The sequence below is a fragment of the Peromyscus maniculatus genome, chromosome X (assembly GCF_049852395.1).
Source record: "Peromyscus maniculatus bairdii isolate BWxNUB_F1_BW_parent chromosome X, HU_Pman_BW_mat_3.1, whole genome shotgun sequence".
NCBI classification, from domain to species: domain Eukaryota; kingdom Metazoa; phylum Chordata; class Mammalia; order Rodentia; family Cricetidae; genus Peromyscus; species Peromyscus maniculatus.
Window position 1 is genome coordinate 134,995,564 of NC_134875.1, and position 17,551 is coordinate 135,013,114.

A 17,551-nucleotide genomic window follows, 5' to 3' on the forward strand; every position below is an offset into this window, starting at 1 on the left:
GGTCTTGTGGAGTCTCCCTAGGTAGAGAGCCTTGAGAATTTGAGAAGACTTCATTGGGACCAGGGAGGGTGGTGGCTAAGGGATCAGCACCAGGACCACGCCCTGGAAAGCCTCGACGGGAATACTTTGTAGGTGAGGCGTCAGCAGGATGCTCCTGGGGGCTGAGCTTCCTCTGGTTTCCTCTCCCTTCGTCCGCACCCCTCAAAAAAAGACACACTGAGAAATCAGAGCCGGGTGGGCTAGGTGGTTGAGGAGTTTATTTGGGAGAAGGGAATTTCTCGTATTTGTTCTTCCTCGGGGAGGGAGTCTTCAAACAATACCGAAGGGAAAGTAGGGGGGTCTGGAGGGAAGAGGGAGGGGCCACAGTCAGACAAAATGGCAATACACACGATCACAGGCACTACCACCATCACAGACACAGCAGAGGGTACAGGGTGGGGGCTCCAGACCCAGCCTCCAAGTATTCCGGGACACATGGAAGGGTGGAGGGAGAGGGTAGAGGGGGGGGGAGAGGGTGGGTCAGCCCCGCAGACCTGTAGACTCTGTCCTCTGATAATCTAGCTGTCTCTTGAGGGGGTGAGCCAGGGACATTTCTCTCTGGATCCCACCCCTCACCCTCCAAACCACAATACTTGGCTCTTCCCAGGTTACCTCAGTTCCCAGGGGGCCAGGAGTATTCTCCCTCCTACTTTTAACAAAACTGCTCTCACAGCTCCTAACTACGGCCGCCCACACCCACTGCTCAAACCCCACTCATTTGAAACGTATTTTCTTTACTGCCCCATTACAGGAAGGGCTTCCCCTTCTGAAACCATCACACACTCCTCATACTCTTCATATGCCTGTCGGGAATCCTGACCAGGACCTCATCTCAAGCTTAGATCATTCCTGAACCCCATTTCTATCCCTTCTCAAGCTCTTTGGAATCAAACACCGACTCCTGCATGTTTCAAGACACAACCCTTCCAGAGATGCTGGTTCCAACCCAGGCGGGCCCACTCAGAGCCCACCGTGTGTTACAGCCACGCCCCTCTCAGAATCACTGCCTCGGTCCCTTCCAGCCCGGTCCAGAATCCTGTAGGACATCACTACCCTTTTAGGTTCCACGTCCAGCATGTCTGGAAGTCAACTCTCTGCTGACTAGTCTTCGCTATCCAGACTTCCTCCCCGCTCCACCTGTTTCTCCCATATCCCCACCCAAACCACTGTCCTACTCTTGGGGTTGGACTCCATTCTAGCTTCTGTTCAGGCGGTGCTGGAGGAACCAAGGCCAGAGTTAGGAGGAGCAGAGGGAGAGAAGGAAAGGAAAAGCCACACTGACCCTCTCCATGCAGCCAAGGTCTGGTCCCCTTCCTGTCCTCTTTCTAGAGCCCCCTTACCTCAAGGGACAGGGCTAGGGAACAGATAGGGGCTGAGGAATGCAAGGGCAGGGTAAGGGAGGAGCCCATTCAGGACTGGGCCCCTAGTGCATGGAGAAGTGGGTGAGGGTAGGGTTCAGACAGATAAATAGATATTTATATATAATATAATATATATATAAACAGCAAAGACAGTTAGGGTCTCCCGGGTTGAGGGGTGGAGACCTAGGGTGTGGGATGGGAAGGGGGGCAGGCCTTCTCTTGAGCTCTTGCCCACCCATGGGGTCTTCGTGGGCTTCACTGACCTGTAGAGACAAAAGACACAGAACAGAGAAGGGGTGCAGATGAGGGTGGTACCCTCCCAGATGAGGGGGATATCCCCAGGGAGGGACGGGGCCACTACACTTTTTCTTCTGCCTGGCATGTTCTCTGCTCTAACAGCTCTGGAGTCAGCCTCATCCTAGCTACTCTCACTAGGGAGATATTACCAACCTTGCTCAAACTGGGTACCAAAGGAACAATTAAGGTCCCCTCTCCTAGACAAGAAAGCCCACTAACCAGTACCGTTCTAGTCACAGTTGGACATCAAGGCAAGTAGCCCTCTCTTTATGGGGCTTACATTATATCAGGGGAGACAGGCTTCACAGGATGAACATGACATATTAGTTATTATCTAATATAAGATGATAATAGGCCAGGCATAGCAGTGCACACCTTTACTCTCAGCACTCAGGAGGCAGAGGCAGGTGGATCTCTGTGAGTTCAAGGCCAGCCTGGTCTTCAAAGCAACTCCCAGGATAGCCAATGCTATATAGAGACCCTGTCACCCCAAACCAAAAAATTCTCTAAGTGAGGCTGTCGAGACGGCTCAGAAGTGAAGAGTGCCTGCTGCTCTTCCGGAGGATCCACATTTGACTCCCAGCACCCACTCTGGGTGGTCACAACCATCAGTAATTCAGCTCCAAGGAATCTGACCCTTCTCCTGGTCTCCATGGGCACTTGAACTCACACGCATATACTCACACACATGTACATAATTAAATACAAATAAAATCTTTTTAAAAAGTGCTCTAAGTGATGTGTGTATAGCATGAATAAGTCTTGGTTGCACCTCCAATCTAGTGGAGTACAGTCATAAACTGTAAGTTAGTAATTAAAATTTGTGATAAGGGAAAACACAGGGTGGGATGAGAGAGAGATAATAAGGGGGATTTGTTTTAGACAAATAATCACTGCTGTGGAGCTGCTAGTATATGCCTATGACCCCACAATTTAGGAGGCAGAGGCATGAGGAAAACAAGTTGGAGGCTAGCCTGGACTACATTAGTGGGACCCTAGCTCAAACAAAAAGCAAGACAGGGAGGTGGAGGCCCAATCAGGAATTCAAGGTCATCTTGAGCTAACACAATGAACTCCAGGCCAGTGCGGGCTACAGGAGATCTTGCCTCAAAAATAACATCAACAACGCAGCACCAGCTGTGACGGTGTAGGCCTGTGACCCCAGTCACATGGGAGGTGAGAGGATTGCAAATTCAAAGCCAGCCTGGGCTACAGAGCCAGTTCCAAATAAACCTGGGCAACTTAGTAAAACTCCGTCTCAAAATAAAAAGTAAAAAGAGGCTGGTTATGTAGTTCAGTGGTAGAGCACTTGCTTAGCATGAGGGAGGCCTGAGCTCAATTCTTAGTACTTGCAAAACAAAACGACTCCCCAAACAAACAAACAAACAAACAAACAGGCCTCACTGAGTGAGAGGCCAAAGCAATGGCTAGGGAAAGATGTGTATGTGTAAAACTCTGGTGGGGAGGCAAGTGGAAAAGCCCTGAAGTAGAACTGGACCTGGTACGGGCCAGACTGACTGGAGCAGAGTGATAAGAGCAGGTGCTCAGTGCCAGCAGGCCAGGCCACGTGTCTTGGGGGAAGAGGGGATAGCGCTGCATATGTGGGCCTTGTGACCACTCTGAACGAGTTTGCCTTTAAGTGAGGTGCTACAACTGACTTCGGACTACAGGGCAGCGATTTCTGAATGGAGGAGACCAGTGGCCTAGCAGAATCCTCGTGGATGCTGGGGCAGAACAGGTTGTAAATGGGATAGACTAGGCACTTGTGAACAGGGAGGATGATTTTGAAAAATGGAAAGGCTGGAGATATTTTGAAAACTAGGAACCAACAGGACAAGACTGACTTCCTTCCTTCCTTCTTCCCTCCCTCCCTCCTTCTCTCTCTCTCTCTCAGATGATTTTGAAAAATGTAAAGGCTGGAGATATTTTGAAAACTAGGAACCAACAGAAAAAGACCTTTCTTTCCTTCTTTTTTTTTTTGAGTTCGGGTCTCACTGTGTGGCTCTGAGTGACCTGGAAGTTGCTTTGTAAACCAGGCTGGTCTTGAACTTACTGAGCCCGGCTTGTCTCTGCCTCTCCAGTGCTGGGATTAAAGGCACTGGGACCACCACACATGGCCAAAGACTTTTTGATTAATTAAATGTGGGCTGCTTTGGAAGACTCTCCCTCCCGGCTCACCCCCTACCAAATCTACGCCACCTTCCACTCTCTGAGACAGCATTTGGCTATATAGACCAAGCAGGACGCGCAATCCCTGTGCCGCAGCCTCTCAAGTGCTGGAATCATATATGTGCTCCATCACGCCAGGCATTCATTTCTTTTACGGCCCAACAAGAAGGCACACGCGTGTTTCCAATGCCCCTGGCCCTCCCCTTTTCCTCATTTGAAATTGCACACCATCTCTTTCGCTACAAGAGTTAAGGAGAGGTTGCAGCAGATCTACATCCTGCTCCTGCGCTGGTGACCCTCAAAGCCCACCGTGCTTACCGTGCCCCGACCCCTCTACTGGCTTTCTCTCCTACTGGTTTATCAATCATTCCGAAGACCCACCTCCCCTTCCCTACCTGGAAACTACATTACTTTGGTGATTCTCCATTGCGCAAGTGCTCCTGCACTCCATTCATTGGTTACTCTGAGCACTACTCCTTCCCCTTCCTTCTCCTGTTCGCCACTCATTGGCTAGTTTTTCTGCGTTCAATTTTTTTGTAGCTCTGTCTGTCTATTGGTTCCTTCAAACTTCATTTCTTGTACCTCCCTACCGCATCCTCCCATCCGTCACTCACCAGATTACATCTGATTGGAGAAGGAGGTGGGCGCTCCCTGCGGGCCATAGCCTTGTTGCCCATAGTCGCCCTGAGGCCCGTAGCCGCCGCCACCGCCACCCGCTGGCTGCCCGTAGTCGGGTTGGTAGCCACCCTGAGGCCCGTAGGAGTCCTGGGGCCCATATCCTCCGGGGCCCTGCCCGTAGCCCGCATCGCCGTAGGCATCCCCAGGTGCTGGTTGCTTTTCCGGGGCGCCTGGAGGTGCGCGCATGAACGGGGCGGCCCAGCCTGTCTCTTTGAACACGAACCAGAGGTTGCCAACCCAGAGCACCAGGTTCAGGAAGCCAAACACCTGCCGGAAGACAAGACCAAGCTGTTGTCTCTCACCCATTGCCTTGGCAGCCCCGGGGACTTTGAGGCTGAGCCAACAAGAACGGGCATTTTTAGGGTATAAATTCGTGGATCTCTGTGACTATCGATGTACAGAAAAGTCTGGGACTGGGGTGTTTGTTAGGATTCAGCATACAAATATTTATTGAGCCTGGTGGCCCACACCTGTAATCCTAGGGAGCTGGAGGCAGGACGATCCATTCAAGGCTAGCTTTAGCTCCATAGTTTGAGGCCAGCCTGGGCTACATGAAAGTCAGCCTCAAACAACTAATTTTTAGGGCAGGTGAATATCTGTGAGTTTGAGGCCACTCTGTCTACAGAGTGAGTTCCAGAACAACCAGGACCATGTAGACAGATCAGGCCTGTCTCAAAAGAAAGAAAACATAATTTAAAAATTGTATTTAAGTACACACTTATTAAGTATACATGTTTATACATGTATGAAATATAATAAAATTTTTTTTTTTTTTTTGGTTTTTCGAGACAGGGTTTCTCTGTGTAGCTTTGCGCCTTTCCTGGAGCTCACTTGGTAGCCCAGGCTGGCCTCGAACTCACAGAGATCCGCCTGGCTCTGCCTCCCGAGTGCTGGGATTAAAGGCGTGTGCCACCAACGCCCGGCCGAAATATAATAAATTTAAATTGATAAAATAGAAGTATACATTTTAAAGAAATGGACATCACTAATTGATGCATATGTACACATATATATATACACAAATTAGCACAGATGCATATGTATAAAACAAATGTACATGATATATATATATATATATATATATATATATATATATATATATATATATATATAATTTTTTTTTGTTTTGTTTTTTTGAGACAGGGTCTCTCTATGTAGCCCTGGCTGTCTTGGAACTTGTTATGTAGACCAGTCTGGCCTCAAACTCAGAGATCCACCTGCCTCTGCCTTCCAAGTGCTTCTTGTGGTTATTGAGACAGGGTTTTACTGTGTAGCCTGGCAGCCCTGGAACTCACCATGTAGGCCAAGCTGGCCTCTGCCTTCCAAGTGATGGGATGAAAGAGTTCTAGGAATTGAACGCCCATCCTCAGGAAAAGCAGTAAGTGCCCTTCCTTAACCACTGAGCCATCTGTCCACCCCCTGTTTTCTTTGACTTTTTAAAACAGATATTCTTGGCTTTATTTTTTTTTATTAAATTCATTTATTTATAGTGTGTGTGTGTGTGTGTGTGTGTGTGTGTGTGCGCGCGCGCTCAAGAGTGCCAGAGACATGGTGTGCCTGTGGAGGTCTAGCCCCTGTTTGATTTTTATTTGTTTTTGAGACAGGAGTTTGTCATTTATCCCAGGATGGCTTGGAGCTCACTATGTAGGCCAGTCTGGCTTTAAATTAGCCCCGGGGATGGAGAATTGGCTCAGGGTTAAGAGGATCTAGGCTCAGTTCGATTTCCAGCACTCTCATGGTGGCTCACAAACACTTGTAACTCCAGGTTCAGGGTATCTGGCATCCTATTCTTTTTAAAGCTTTTTTGAGACAGGGTCTCACTATGTAACTCTTGTTGTCCTGGAGCTCACTTACCAAGTGGCCTTGAACTCACAGAGATCCACCTGGCTCTGCCTCTGTCTTCTGAGTGCTGGGACTAAAGGTGTGCACCATTATGTCTGGTTCTCTCTCTCTCTCTCTTTTAAAGATTTATTTATTTATTATGTATATAGTGTTCTGTCTGCAAGTATGTCTGCACACCAGAAGAGGGCGCCAGATCTCATTACAGATGGTTGTGAGCCATCATGTGGTTACTGGTAATTGAACCCAGGACTTCTGGAAGAGCAGTTAATGCTCTTAACCTCTGAGCCATCTCTATAGCCCTTATGTCTGTTTTTTTTTTTTCCTTAATTTAATTTTTTTTTAAATTTTCCGGAGCTGAGGACTGAACCCAGGGCCTTGTGCTTGATAGGCAAGCGCTGTACCACTGAGCTAAATCCCCAACCCCTTATGTCTGTTTCTTGACACCCTCTTCTTAACTTCCATAGGCACCAAGAATATAAGTGGTGCATATACACATGTGTAAGTAAATACTCATACACATAACAAATAAATATTTTTTAAAAATTAGTGTTTTAAGTGCTAGGTTTACAGGCATGTATTAACATCCCTGACTCTAAATATATCCTTTTTGTTTGTTTCTATGTTTTTGTTTTTTTGAGACAAGGTTTCTCTGTGTAGCCCTGGCTGACCTGGAACTCATTATGTAGCCCAGGCTGGCCTCGAACTCACAGAGATCCACTTGCCTCTGCTCCCAAATGCTAGGATTAAAGGTATATGCTACCATGCCTAGCTAAGTATATGCTCTTAAAGAAAAACAATTTAAAAATTAAAAAAAATATATAAACTATTTAAAAAACAAAATGCTATATGCTATTTACTAATAACACATAAGGTACTCCCTCTCCTGAGTACCTTATGTGTTATTAGTTCACTTCAAGTTCTATGTTTGAACAGGAAGTAAAACCTACATTTCATTTTATTCTTTTGTGGTGTGTGTGTGTGTGTGTGTGTGTGTGTGTGTGTGTGTGTGTGTGTCTTGAAATGTTGCCCAGGCTGACCCAGAACTCCTGGGCTCAAGTGATCGATCTGGTGCCTCTGCTTGCCTAGTAGCCGAGACTACAGACATGCACCACCACACCCAGTTGACAGCCCCAGTTTATTTATTTGTAGTGTTTTCAGTTTATTTTTCTTTTTTGAGACAAGATCTCACTCTGTAGCCTAGGCTGTCCTGGAACTCACTATAGAGCCCAGAGTCTCAAACTCTTAGCAATCCTCCTGCCCCAGCCTCTCAAGTGCTAGAATTACAGGCACGTGCCACCACACTTGGGCTGATATCTCCATTTTATTTTACCTTTTAAAAAGTTTTTATATTTCATTTAGGTATGTAAGCATTTTGCCCACACGTGTGTATGTGTGGCACCTGCATGCCTGGTCCTTGAGACGATCAGAAGAGGTCACAAGTTCCTTGGAATTAGAATTATGGAGGGTTCAGAGTCAATGAGTGGGTGCTAGGAACTGAATATGGGTCCTTTGCAGGAGTAGCAAGTGATTTCCACTCCCTCCCACCCCTCTCCCCTGAGACAAAGTTTCCCTGTGTGGCCCTGGCTGCCCTCAAACTCACTCTGTAGTCTGGGCTGGCTTCGAACTCAGAGATCTGCCTGCTTCTGCCTTCTGAGTGCTGGGATTAAAGACGTGCGCCACCACTGCCCAACTGAGTACCAAGTGCTCTTAACCACTGATCCATCTCTTGATATGTCCATTTTATTTTACTTATTTATTTTAATTAATTATTTCTATTTTATGTGCATTGGTGTTTTGGATGCATGCATGTTTGTGTGAGGGTGTCAGGTCCCCTGGAACTGCAGTCACAGAGAGATGTGAGCTGCCATGTGGGTGCTGGGAATTGAGTGTGGGTCCTCTGGGAAGAGCAGCCCGTGCTCTTAACCCGTAAGCTGTTTCTCCAGCCCTGATATGTCCATTTTAAAGTCAAGTCCAGAGAGGCTGAATTACCCAAGATAACCCAGTCAGTAAGTGGCGGGAAAGAAGAGTTCAAATCTTAGCACCTACAACAGTGATACAGAATGTGATCTTGTGCTAGGTTCTTTCCTAAGCACTTTGTGTGTTGTGAATTCAGTGAGTACTCAACTTTGGAGCCGGACCTATCATTAGTCTTGAATTACACGCTCAAAATGATCCCTGAGAGGCTTGTCCCTAGTTATAGGTCACAGTGCTTGCAAGTGGCAGGATCTATGTTCAGACTGATTCTAGCCAGTAGGGGGCGTCCAAGTAGGGAAACATTTCTAGATAGTCTTTTCTTTTGTGCTTAAGGAAACAGGCCCTAGGAGGATACTGAGTTTCAGGAGATTGGGCTGGGTCCCAGCCTAATCTGAAAGGCCGCACGCTCCCCGCTATTGGGGACAGACACTGTGTGGTATCCTAGTGGTTATAATTGTTCAGCCTTCTTTTGTTGGCATGCCTCCTCCTGGGAACCCCATGGATACTTACTCTCCTCTCATTCTCCATCTCTCCCACCTCTCCCGCCAGACTATGTCTCTTAGCTTTTCTCTTCCAGCCCAGCCAGCTTCCCAGGGCTTACCACTGAGGTGTTGAGTCCCGAAGTCACAGGGTCCCTCACTTCCTTGCATGTGTTCCCTTTCTGATGGCACATAGCCATCTCTTTGATAACGTTCTCTGGGTCGGTGGCCATCTTCACATCGGACAGGCCTTTGGCCCAAGCAGATGAGCTAACGAGCCACATGAAGGCGAACACTGCCGTGGCCAGGAAGTCCTAGGCAGGGGATGAGGAAGATGTCACTACGAATGGACTGCTTCATGTGGAGCCCCCCGCCCCTTCCAGCTCACAAGCGTTTGTGGGAGGGGTCCTCTAGAAGGGGCCTGCCTCTCTTCGGCCTTTGCAGCGCTGAAGCTCTCAGTATATTCACTTGGAGATAGCCCTCTCAGCTTGCACTCCCGTGAGTGTGTATGATACAGAGGATGTGGGAGTGTGCCTGGTGACATGTGGGTGCGGATGTTGAGGGAGGAACTAACTCTGTGGGATGCTTCTGAATCGGTGAGAAAGTGTGTCTTACCACTTTTATTTTTATTTTATGTCTGGGATGAGGGTGTGAGAATATCTCTGTGTAGGAATCAGTGTCTGTGTGGCAGGGTGACATGCTCGACTGTCACGGTGAATCTCAGTACTCCTTCCTTTGATCTAGTCTGTGTGGTTGTGTGCGAGATAACAGGGTCAGGTTGTGGGCTGGTCTGGCATTCTGTGTGGGCTGCGAGTATGTCCCTGTGACTCTGTGACTTCACAAGCCAGCTGCCCAGTGTAGAGTTAAGGAGGCAGCGGCGGCAGACCCAGCAGTGTCGGGTTGCTTGGGTCTGGGCCTGTCTTGAAGTTGGTTTGGCCCGTGAGCCAAATGAGCTTCGTCCCTGCAGCCTCATGTCCCTGGCCAAAGCATGCAATCAGCGGTGGGGACTCACCATCATGGGGCCTTTGTTGTTCTCGCGATACTTGTTCTGCAGGAAGATGTAGGTGGCCAGGGCCCCCATGGAGTAGAGGAAGGCAAACACAGCCACAGTGACGAAGAATTCAGCGGATGACGAGTAGTCCCCAATTAGGAAGACCTTGGTGTTGCCCCCTTGGCAGGTGGGTGCATCAAAGTACACTTGGTGCAGCCTGTGGAGAGAGGTGTGCAGGTGTGGCCCACACTCTTAAGAATCCCTTTCTCACCTTCCCAGCCACGGCTCTCCCAGACTGTTTTGAGGTCCCAGGAAGGGGAGGAAAGAACCGTGCACTGAGCACTTGCAATATCCCACTGGATGCTGAAAGCAGCCTGGTGAGATACGTGGTATCCTCCCCTCACTGCGACCCAGGGACTTTTGCTTCTCAGTTCATCCCAGAACGTGCCAGGTGTCATATCATACCTTTCTGCTCTAGGATCTTTGCGCTGGCTGTTCTCTTCAGCAGGAATGCTCTCACCTTTCTGTTTCTCAGATTGTTTGGCTAAGATCAAATGTAGGAATGCTCTTCCTTAAGATGTCTTATTCTTCCAGCTCCTTCAAACTTGGCTTAAGAATCACCTTCTCATTAAAGACTTCCTGCACCTCACCTTAAAAACTTCATTTTTTTTTGGTGCTGTTGATTGAACATAGGAGTGTGTGTGTGTGTGTGTGTACACGTGCATGTATGTGCAGGTGCACATTTGTTGGTGTGTATGCAGTTGCACAGACTTGTGATGGCCAAATTTGAACCTCATGGGTTGTTCCTCAGGTGCCATCCCCCCTCTTTTTGAAACAGGCTCTCTCTGTGGCTTGGAACTTGCCAGTTACCCTAAGCTGGCTGGCCACGGAGTGCCAGGGATTCCAGCATGAACCACCGTGCTGGGCTTTGTTTAATGTGGGCTCTGGGACTCAAGTTCAAGTCCTCAAGCCTGTAAGGCAAGCACTTTCCTGATGGAGCTGTCTCCCCAGGGCTAGGCTTTGCTTTTTCACCTTGATTTCCCCCCTGTAACTATGAGGGAGCAGGCTTGCTCCTCTTTTTCATGCACTGACAGATCCCAAGGGTCTGGAACAGTGCTGGCACCTATTAGGTCCTCAAGCAGTGTTTTTAGGGTGAAACACCCAGAGATGGGAACAGGCTTAGGGGGTGAATTTGCTTGTATAAAGTCATGCGGCTAGTGGAGGAAGGACAGAGCCCCTGTATGACTTCTGTCTCCTCCTAAATCATGTTGACTCCTTTCTCTGTTTAGAAATTCTTTTTAGGTCCCTGAGATTTAAAAAAGAAAGTATGTGTGGCAGAGCAGCCAACCAGCTATGAAATAGGCAAAGACAGAAGGGTCCAAGGGACCTTGGGACAGGACGTGCGAAGGGCAGCCTGGGAAGGTGTTCTGAGACAAAGGCCTTGCCTGTGCTGTGGTGGGGGACAGCCTCATGGGGGACAGCCTCATAGAACTGGACTAGGGGCCTGCAGCTCCGGTCTCAGCTTGGAGATCAGATCCTGAGCCTGAGGAAATAGAACTGGTGTCCTTGTATAGCAGGGGTCCCGAGCATGGAAGGTGCTGGGGCTGGAGGGGGGTCATGGAAGGCTTCTGCGGCCTTTAGGGAATTCCCCAAAGGCTGGCTCTTATGCTGCTAACTACCCTTCACCCCCAACATCATGTGTGTGTCTCTCTCTGTGTGTCTCCTCCTCCGAGGTACTGGGGATGGACCAGGGCATGCTAGACAGAGTGCTTTGCCACTGAGCTACACCCTTAGCCCCCCCCCCCAGCTCTTTTCTCCCTGGCTTATGTGAAGCTGGATACCCCTGGCTGCGCTCTCTCAGGCCATGCTCCCCTACCATCTTCTGTTTCTATCCCTGCTCAGGGCCTGAGCTGTCTTCCCTCTCCCAACTGTGTGATCTCTTGGGCCTCCATTTGCCCTTAGTGCTCTCCAGCTCCCAGCTTCCAACTCTTCCCCAAGTTCCTAAATCTGATTTCTTATACTTTATAAGCATATGCTGAGCACTTCTTGGTCCCAGACACTGCACTGAGTGCTTTACAAGTATCGACTTAGAGAAAGATGCCCCATCACCTTGTGGAGCACCAATATTATCTCTGTTTACAAATGAGGACGTTGACCCTCAAACTGTTATATGATTTAATTCAGTAGTCAAGGAAAGTCAAGTGAAACTGGGCGTCTGTCTCCCCATCCTTAAGATGCAGCAGTTCATTCAGCTTGTCCTTTCTCATGTACACCTAGCACCCAGTACAGCGCCTGTTACATGTTTGGGACTCGGTAAATATCAGGAACTTCTAATTTGGTCCCATGACCCATTAGCATCCCCATTCTTGTCTAGCAAAGCCCCCACATGAGGATATGCTTCTAGTAGTTCTCTGCATGTGCAGTTATCTTCTTTTGTTTATTCTAATGGAGAGTCACAAGGACCAGGAACTTGGTCTGCTTCAGTCACTGTTAAACCCCAGCACTTTGAGACGTAAATAACGTTAACTAACATTATTTTAAAATACGTCTTTTTAAAATTGCCTTTAGTGTATGCATGCCTTTGTGTATGTAGGCAGATGCGTGTGTGTGTGTGTGTGTGTGTGTGTGTGTGTGTGTGTGTGTGTGTGCGTGCAGCTCATGTGTGGAGGTCAGAGAACAATTTGCAGCGAGTCTGGTCTTTCTTTCTACCTCATGTGACTTGGAGATCAAACTCAAGTTGTCAGGCTTAGTGACAAGTGCCTTTATCTGCTGAGCCATTGCATACCCCTTATTTTGAGACACGATCTGACTTTGTATCTGAGGGTGGCCTGGAACTTACCACAGTCTTTCTTGCATAGCTTCCCAAGTGCTGGGATTACAGGCATTTGCCACCATACCCAGCAACTAACATTAATTGAACCTTGGCTGCATGAACGTGTCCGTATGTGTGTGTACAGCCATGTAGCTCTCTGTGTCTCTGTCTCTGTCTCTCTGTAGCCCAGGGCCTGCTGTCTACCACTGCACTACAGCCCCATCTCCGTCATTTGCTTATGAATCTCATTTATTTCCTGTCTTCAATTCCTTCCTTTGGCCAGAATATAGCTAGAGAGGGTGACACCCTGTGTCTTCTCTTGCGCACCGCATCGCCACAGAGATCTAGATCAGTGCCAGTTACGCAGCAGGTGTTCAGTGCATGGCCAGGGATCCCAGTGGCTGTGGCCTCAAAGGTGTGAGCTGTGTGAAGGTCACGGGGAAGGATTGCCCAGACCCACCCTCACCCTGCCCCTGCCTCTCCCACGTCTCAGGATACCAGGGCGGGAGCACACCTGAAGGGGTACTCAAATTCAACTTCGATGTTGAGGGCACTCTGCGTCTTGTTGGCACACTCCACGCTCAGCCGAAGCTCTCCGCTGTAGCTGCCACATGTGGCAAAGGCGAAGATGGCGAAGACCTTGGGGAGCAGGGAAGTGGATGGCTGCAGTGAGCCTGGATGCATGCGGGAGGGAGTGCCCTCCTCTGGACAGATTGAGGGGGGCAGCAGAGACAGCAGCAGATGGAGAGGTCCCCACCCCCACCCCCCTAATCAGGGCTCACCGGGTCCTAGCACAAGCTGATTACAGGGGTGTGGCTGTTTCTCTCTCCCTGTGTCTCTGTTTTTACCTCTAGGTGCTCTGGCTTCTCCTCCCCTTCCCTTTCTCCCCCCCCTCCCTCTCTCTCAGCCCCCCTTCTTTTTCTCCTCTCCCCTCCATTTTCTCCTCTTCTGTCACTCGTCGTATCTCTGTCTTTTGCCTCTCTCTCTCTCTCTCTCTCTCTCTCTCTCTCTCTCTCTCTCTCTCTCTCTCTCTCTCTCCACCACGTTTTCCTGCTTCATACCCAGTTCTCTGGCTCTCATCTCGTTTTTTTCTCAGCATCTCCATCACTGTCTGTACCATCCATCCCTGCCTCTCACTCTCTGTCTCCTTCACTGTCTCTGGATTTTTCTGGTTTTGCATCTTTCTCTTTCTCAGCAGGCGGCCTCAGGCTCCACCTCCCATCCCTCCCTCCTTTAGTTCAAGAGAGGAGATAGGACGTCATAATCTGTCACTCCACAACAGGGGTACCCTCGGCATTATGTGACGTCATAGCTGATCTGTCCCCTGTCCCTAAACCCCTGGGACCTTACTCTGGAACCCAATTCCCTCATCTCCTTCACTCCAGTTCTTTTCTGGCTCCCTGACTCTTCTACACCCCTAATCTTCTGGACCCCATCACCACCCTGTCTCCTTGCACTTCCCTCACCCCACAACCCAGACCACACTCACCCACTGCAGCACCTTCACGAAGCCAAGGGGCTCCTTGACCACCCGGAACTGACCCCCAGCCACCAGCTGAGGAGAAAAAAGTGGGCAAGGGGAAGGGTTATGGGGAATAGAGATGGAGGCGAGGGGGCCAGGCTGCCAGGCAACGATCCCTGGGGATATGGCATGTGACCCCTGAGAGTGGGTGACATATAGAGAGGGAGTGAGGAGCAGAAAACGATGCTTTGGGGAAAGAGTAAACACCAGGGTCTCAGAGAAACCCCCCAGGATTCAGGAGTGGTGAAGTGTGAGGTGATGAGTCACATGGCAGAGGAGCTTGGGTGTAGAAAATAGATGGGGGTCCAGACTAGTTAGGAAAGGAAGGTCTGAACTGCTTAAAGGTGACTCAGATAGGGAAAAAGGTTGAGTAGAAGAAGACGGGGTTCGCTAAGTGGGGGAGGGGGCACTGAATGCTGAAGGTGAGTCCCAACAGCATAGAGGAGAGGTCGGCAGCGGTAAAGGTGAATCCGATGATGGTGGTTGTGTCTGAGCAGATGCGGGTGGGGAGGGGTCGCTACTGCTTAGGGAGGAAGCCGATTCTGAGGTGACGAAGAAGAGGGAGATGGCGGAGATGGTCTGGAATGATTAAGGTGGGAGAGAGCTGGGGCATGGATTCACTGGATATGAGCTGGGAATGAGGAGGCTGGGGGCTTTGGAGAGGGAAAATCGGATCGTCTCCCTAGATCTGCCCCGGGAAGTGGGGAAAAGGTGGTCATCTACCGGGGTGAAATCTCTGGGAGGGGCGGGTGCCAGCCCTCCCCCACCCCGCCCCCACACCTTCTGTCGCTCTATTTCCTAGCTCATCTGCAGCCCCCCCCAAGTCTTCTTTTCACTCTCCCCTCCCCTACCCCTTTGCCCTCTTCCTACCCCCCGAGATCCCCTCTCTCCCCCCGCCGACAATTCTTATGGGGCTCTGGAGGCCCCCTCTGCGGCAGTGAGGACAGTCCTCGATGCGGCAAAGAGCGCACTCCTTTTTCTCCACCTTCCTCCCTCCCCTAGCCTGCTGCAGACCCCCCCAGGCCCCAGCCCCGGTGACCCTATCTCGGCTACCCTGGCCACCACCTCTCCGGGTTGGAGGGCCAAAGCTATCGGGGTTCCAGCAAGCGCCGGGCTCTGTCCACGGTGCTGGAGCGCGTACCTGATTCACCACGTCCATGTCTGCCAGCAGCAGCATCAGCAATGCAGGGGGCGGAAGGTGCCTGCTAGCAAGGGCGGGCGCGGGGCGCGGCGGGGGCGGCGCGCGCTCGTCGGAACAGCCCAGTCGGCGGCAGCCCCGCCCCTCACACCCTGTCTCTCTTTCGCGCAAGCGCCTGCGCACCACGGCACTCCCTTCCCCCAGCTTGCCTGCGGCCATTCCATCCTGGAGGCTGGAGTCGGTAAATCTTTCAGAAAACACTGGTAGCGGTCTAGGGGCAGGAGGACCGCTCAGTTCTACGATATTTGGCCAAGCCGAGCGCTGTGTTTGTTACGTGTGTTCACTCATTTAATCCCTGTGTAGCAGTGACTGTTAGTTCTGTTTTTACAGATGAGGAAAATGAGTCTCCAGAGAGATTAAGTGACTTGCACAAGGTCACACAGTTAGTAATCGGCAGTGTTCAGAGCCTTTGCAGTTTAAACGTCTCCACAGTTTAAAAGACAGTTCAAGGTCTAGAGGATTCCTTTTGCGAAATCTGCCTTTTTAAGCACATCCCCAAACTCTAACCACCTCAATTTCGCTCTTCTTCTTGGTAAATTATTGCCTACTTTAACTCTGTACTTCACCTTCTGTTTTTCCCTTGGCCTTCTCTTTTAATACATTTATTTATTGTGTGTTAACCCTCTTTCTTTTTATAACTACATTTACTTAGTACGGAGAGAGGGATGTAGGGAGGGAAGGAAGGGGGGGACACTATAATGCAGGTGTGGAGATCAAAGGTCAGCTTGCCAGAGTAGGCTCTCTCTTTTCACTGTGTGGGTCCTCCATCTCTTAATGGACTGCCCTCTTTCATGATACTAAACCGAGACCCATCAAGGTCAGTGATGATTGCCATGTTACAAAATCCAAGGGATAAAATATAGTTGAGGTTAAGATGGTCAACCCCACATTAAGAAATGCATATAAAAAGCACTAAGATTCTAAGTGCTAACCCATGAGTGCATCATCTTACACGGATAATAAAAGATAATGGATAACACTGTCAGCAGCGGAAAAAGAACATCATTTTATAACCCTCGGTATGCTTGGGTTTCGAAACATTTGAATGGATGCCATTTATTTATTTATTTATTTATTTATTTATTTATTTATTTATTAGAATTTCATATAGCCCAGGTTGGCCTTGAATTTCATGTGCAGCTGAGGGTGACCTTAAATTCCTTATCCTCTTTCCTCTACTTCCCAGATGCTGGAATTATAGGTAAGTACCATCATGCTATCTCTGGCTTTTTTGTTTGTTTGTTTGTTTTGTTTTTTTCCAGACAAGGTTTCTCTGTGTAACAGTCCTGGCTGTTGATCTGTAGACCAGGATGGCCTTGAACTCAGAGATCCTCCTGCCTGTGCCTCACAAGTGCTGGGATTAAAGGCGTGAGCCACCACAGCTAGGCTTGCTCTGGCTTTTATACCTATTTTTTTTTTACATTTAATTATTTACTGTGTGTGTGCGTGGATGCACAGGGGGAGGACAGAAGACAGCTTGTGGGAGTCAATTCTTTTTACCTTGGGTCCTGGGGATCCAACTCAGGTCTTCAGGTCTTGGTGGTAATCATTTTTAACTGCTGAGCTATCTCCTTAGCCCCCATATTTACTTTATTTTATTTTACTTTTTTGAAACAAGGTCTCTCTGTGTAGCCCTGGCTGGAACTCACTATGTAGACCAGGCTGGCCTTGAACTCACAGAGATCTGCCTGCCTCTGCCTCCCAAGTGCTGGTATTAAAGGCATGCACCACCGTACCTGGCCCCTATATTTATTTTAAAAAACACAAGTATGTAATAGATACTTCCTAGTTGTTTGGATTTGGGCACTCAGTTGCTTGAATCTCATTTCTAATATTTACTGCTGTTTGACCTTAGACATGTAAAATGTTTTAAAATGTTATATGTAGGGTTGTCATACTGATTAAAAAAGACAATCAACTCTAATGTACTTAGTACAGGGATCATGGCATGGATCATTTTATTTTCCTTACTATTCTGGAATCCACTGACTTCCCACCATCTCCCCTGTTACCTTCCCTGGCTAAGGTAACCATCATTTCTGACAATTTTAGCATCTCCATTCTCTTCCCCTCTGGTCTGTTTTCAGCACACCACCAGAGCATCTGTTTAGAATGCGTAGTTAACTATGTCACCACCTTACTCAAGCTTTCCTGTGGTTCCCCATGCTTTTAGATAGAAAGAGCAGACA

The 17,551-nt window shown here is 49.0% G+C and overlaps 1 protein-coding gene across 1 annotated transcript; it reads right to left on the reverse strand.

The window, feature by feature from the left end:
* Window positions 1-224: 224 nt before the first annotated feature.
* On the reverse strand, window positions 225-15,400 carry Syp (synaptophysin). The gene is made up of 7 exons (XM_006995062.4): window positions 15,306-15,400; window positions 14,132-14,197; window positions 13,157-13,281; window positions 9,852-10,047; window positions 8,962-9,153; window positions 4,481-4,811; window positions 225-1,663 (listed from the first exon to the last, which is right to left on the reverse strand). Exons 1-6 carry the CDS (start codon window positions 15,339-15,341, stop codon window positions 4,485-4,487), a joined length of 942 nt encoding a protein of 313 aa, XP_006995124.1. The 5' UTR covers window positions 15,342-15,400; the 3' UTR covers window positions 225-1,663; window positions 4,481-4,484.
* Between the last annotated feature and the right edge of the window lie 2,151 nt (window positions 15,401-17,551).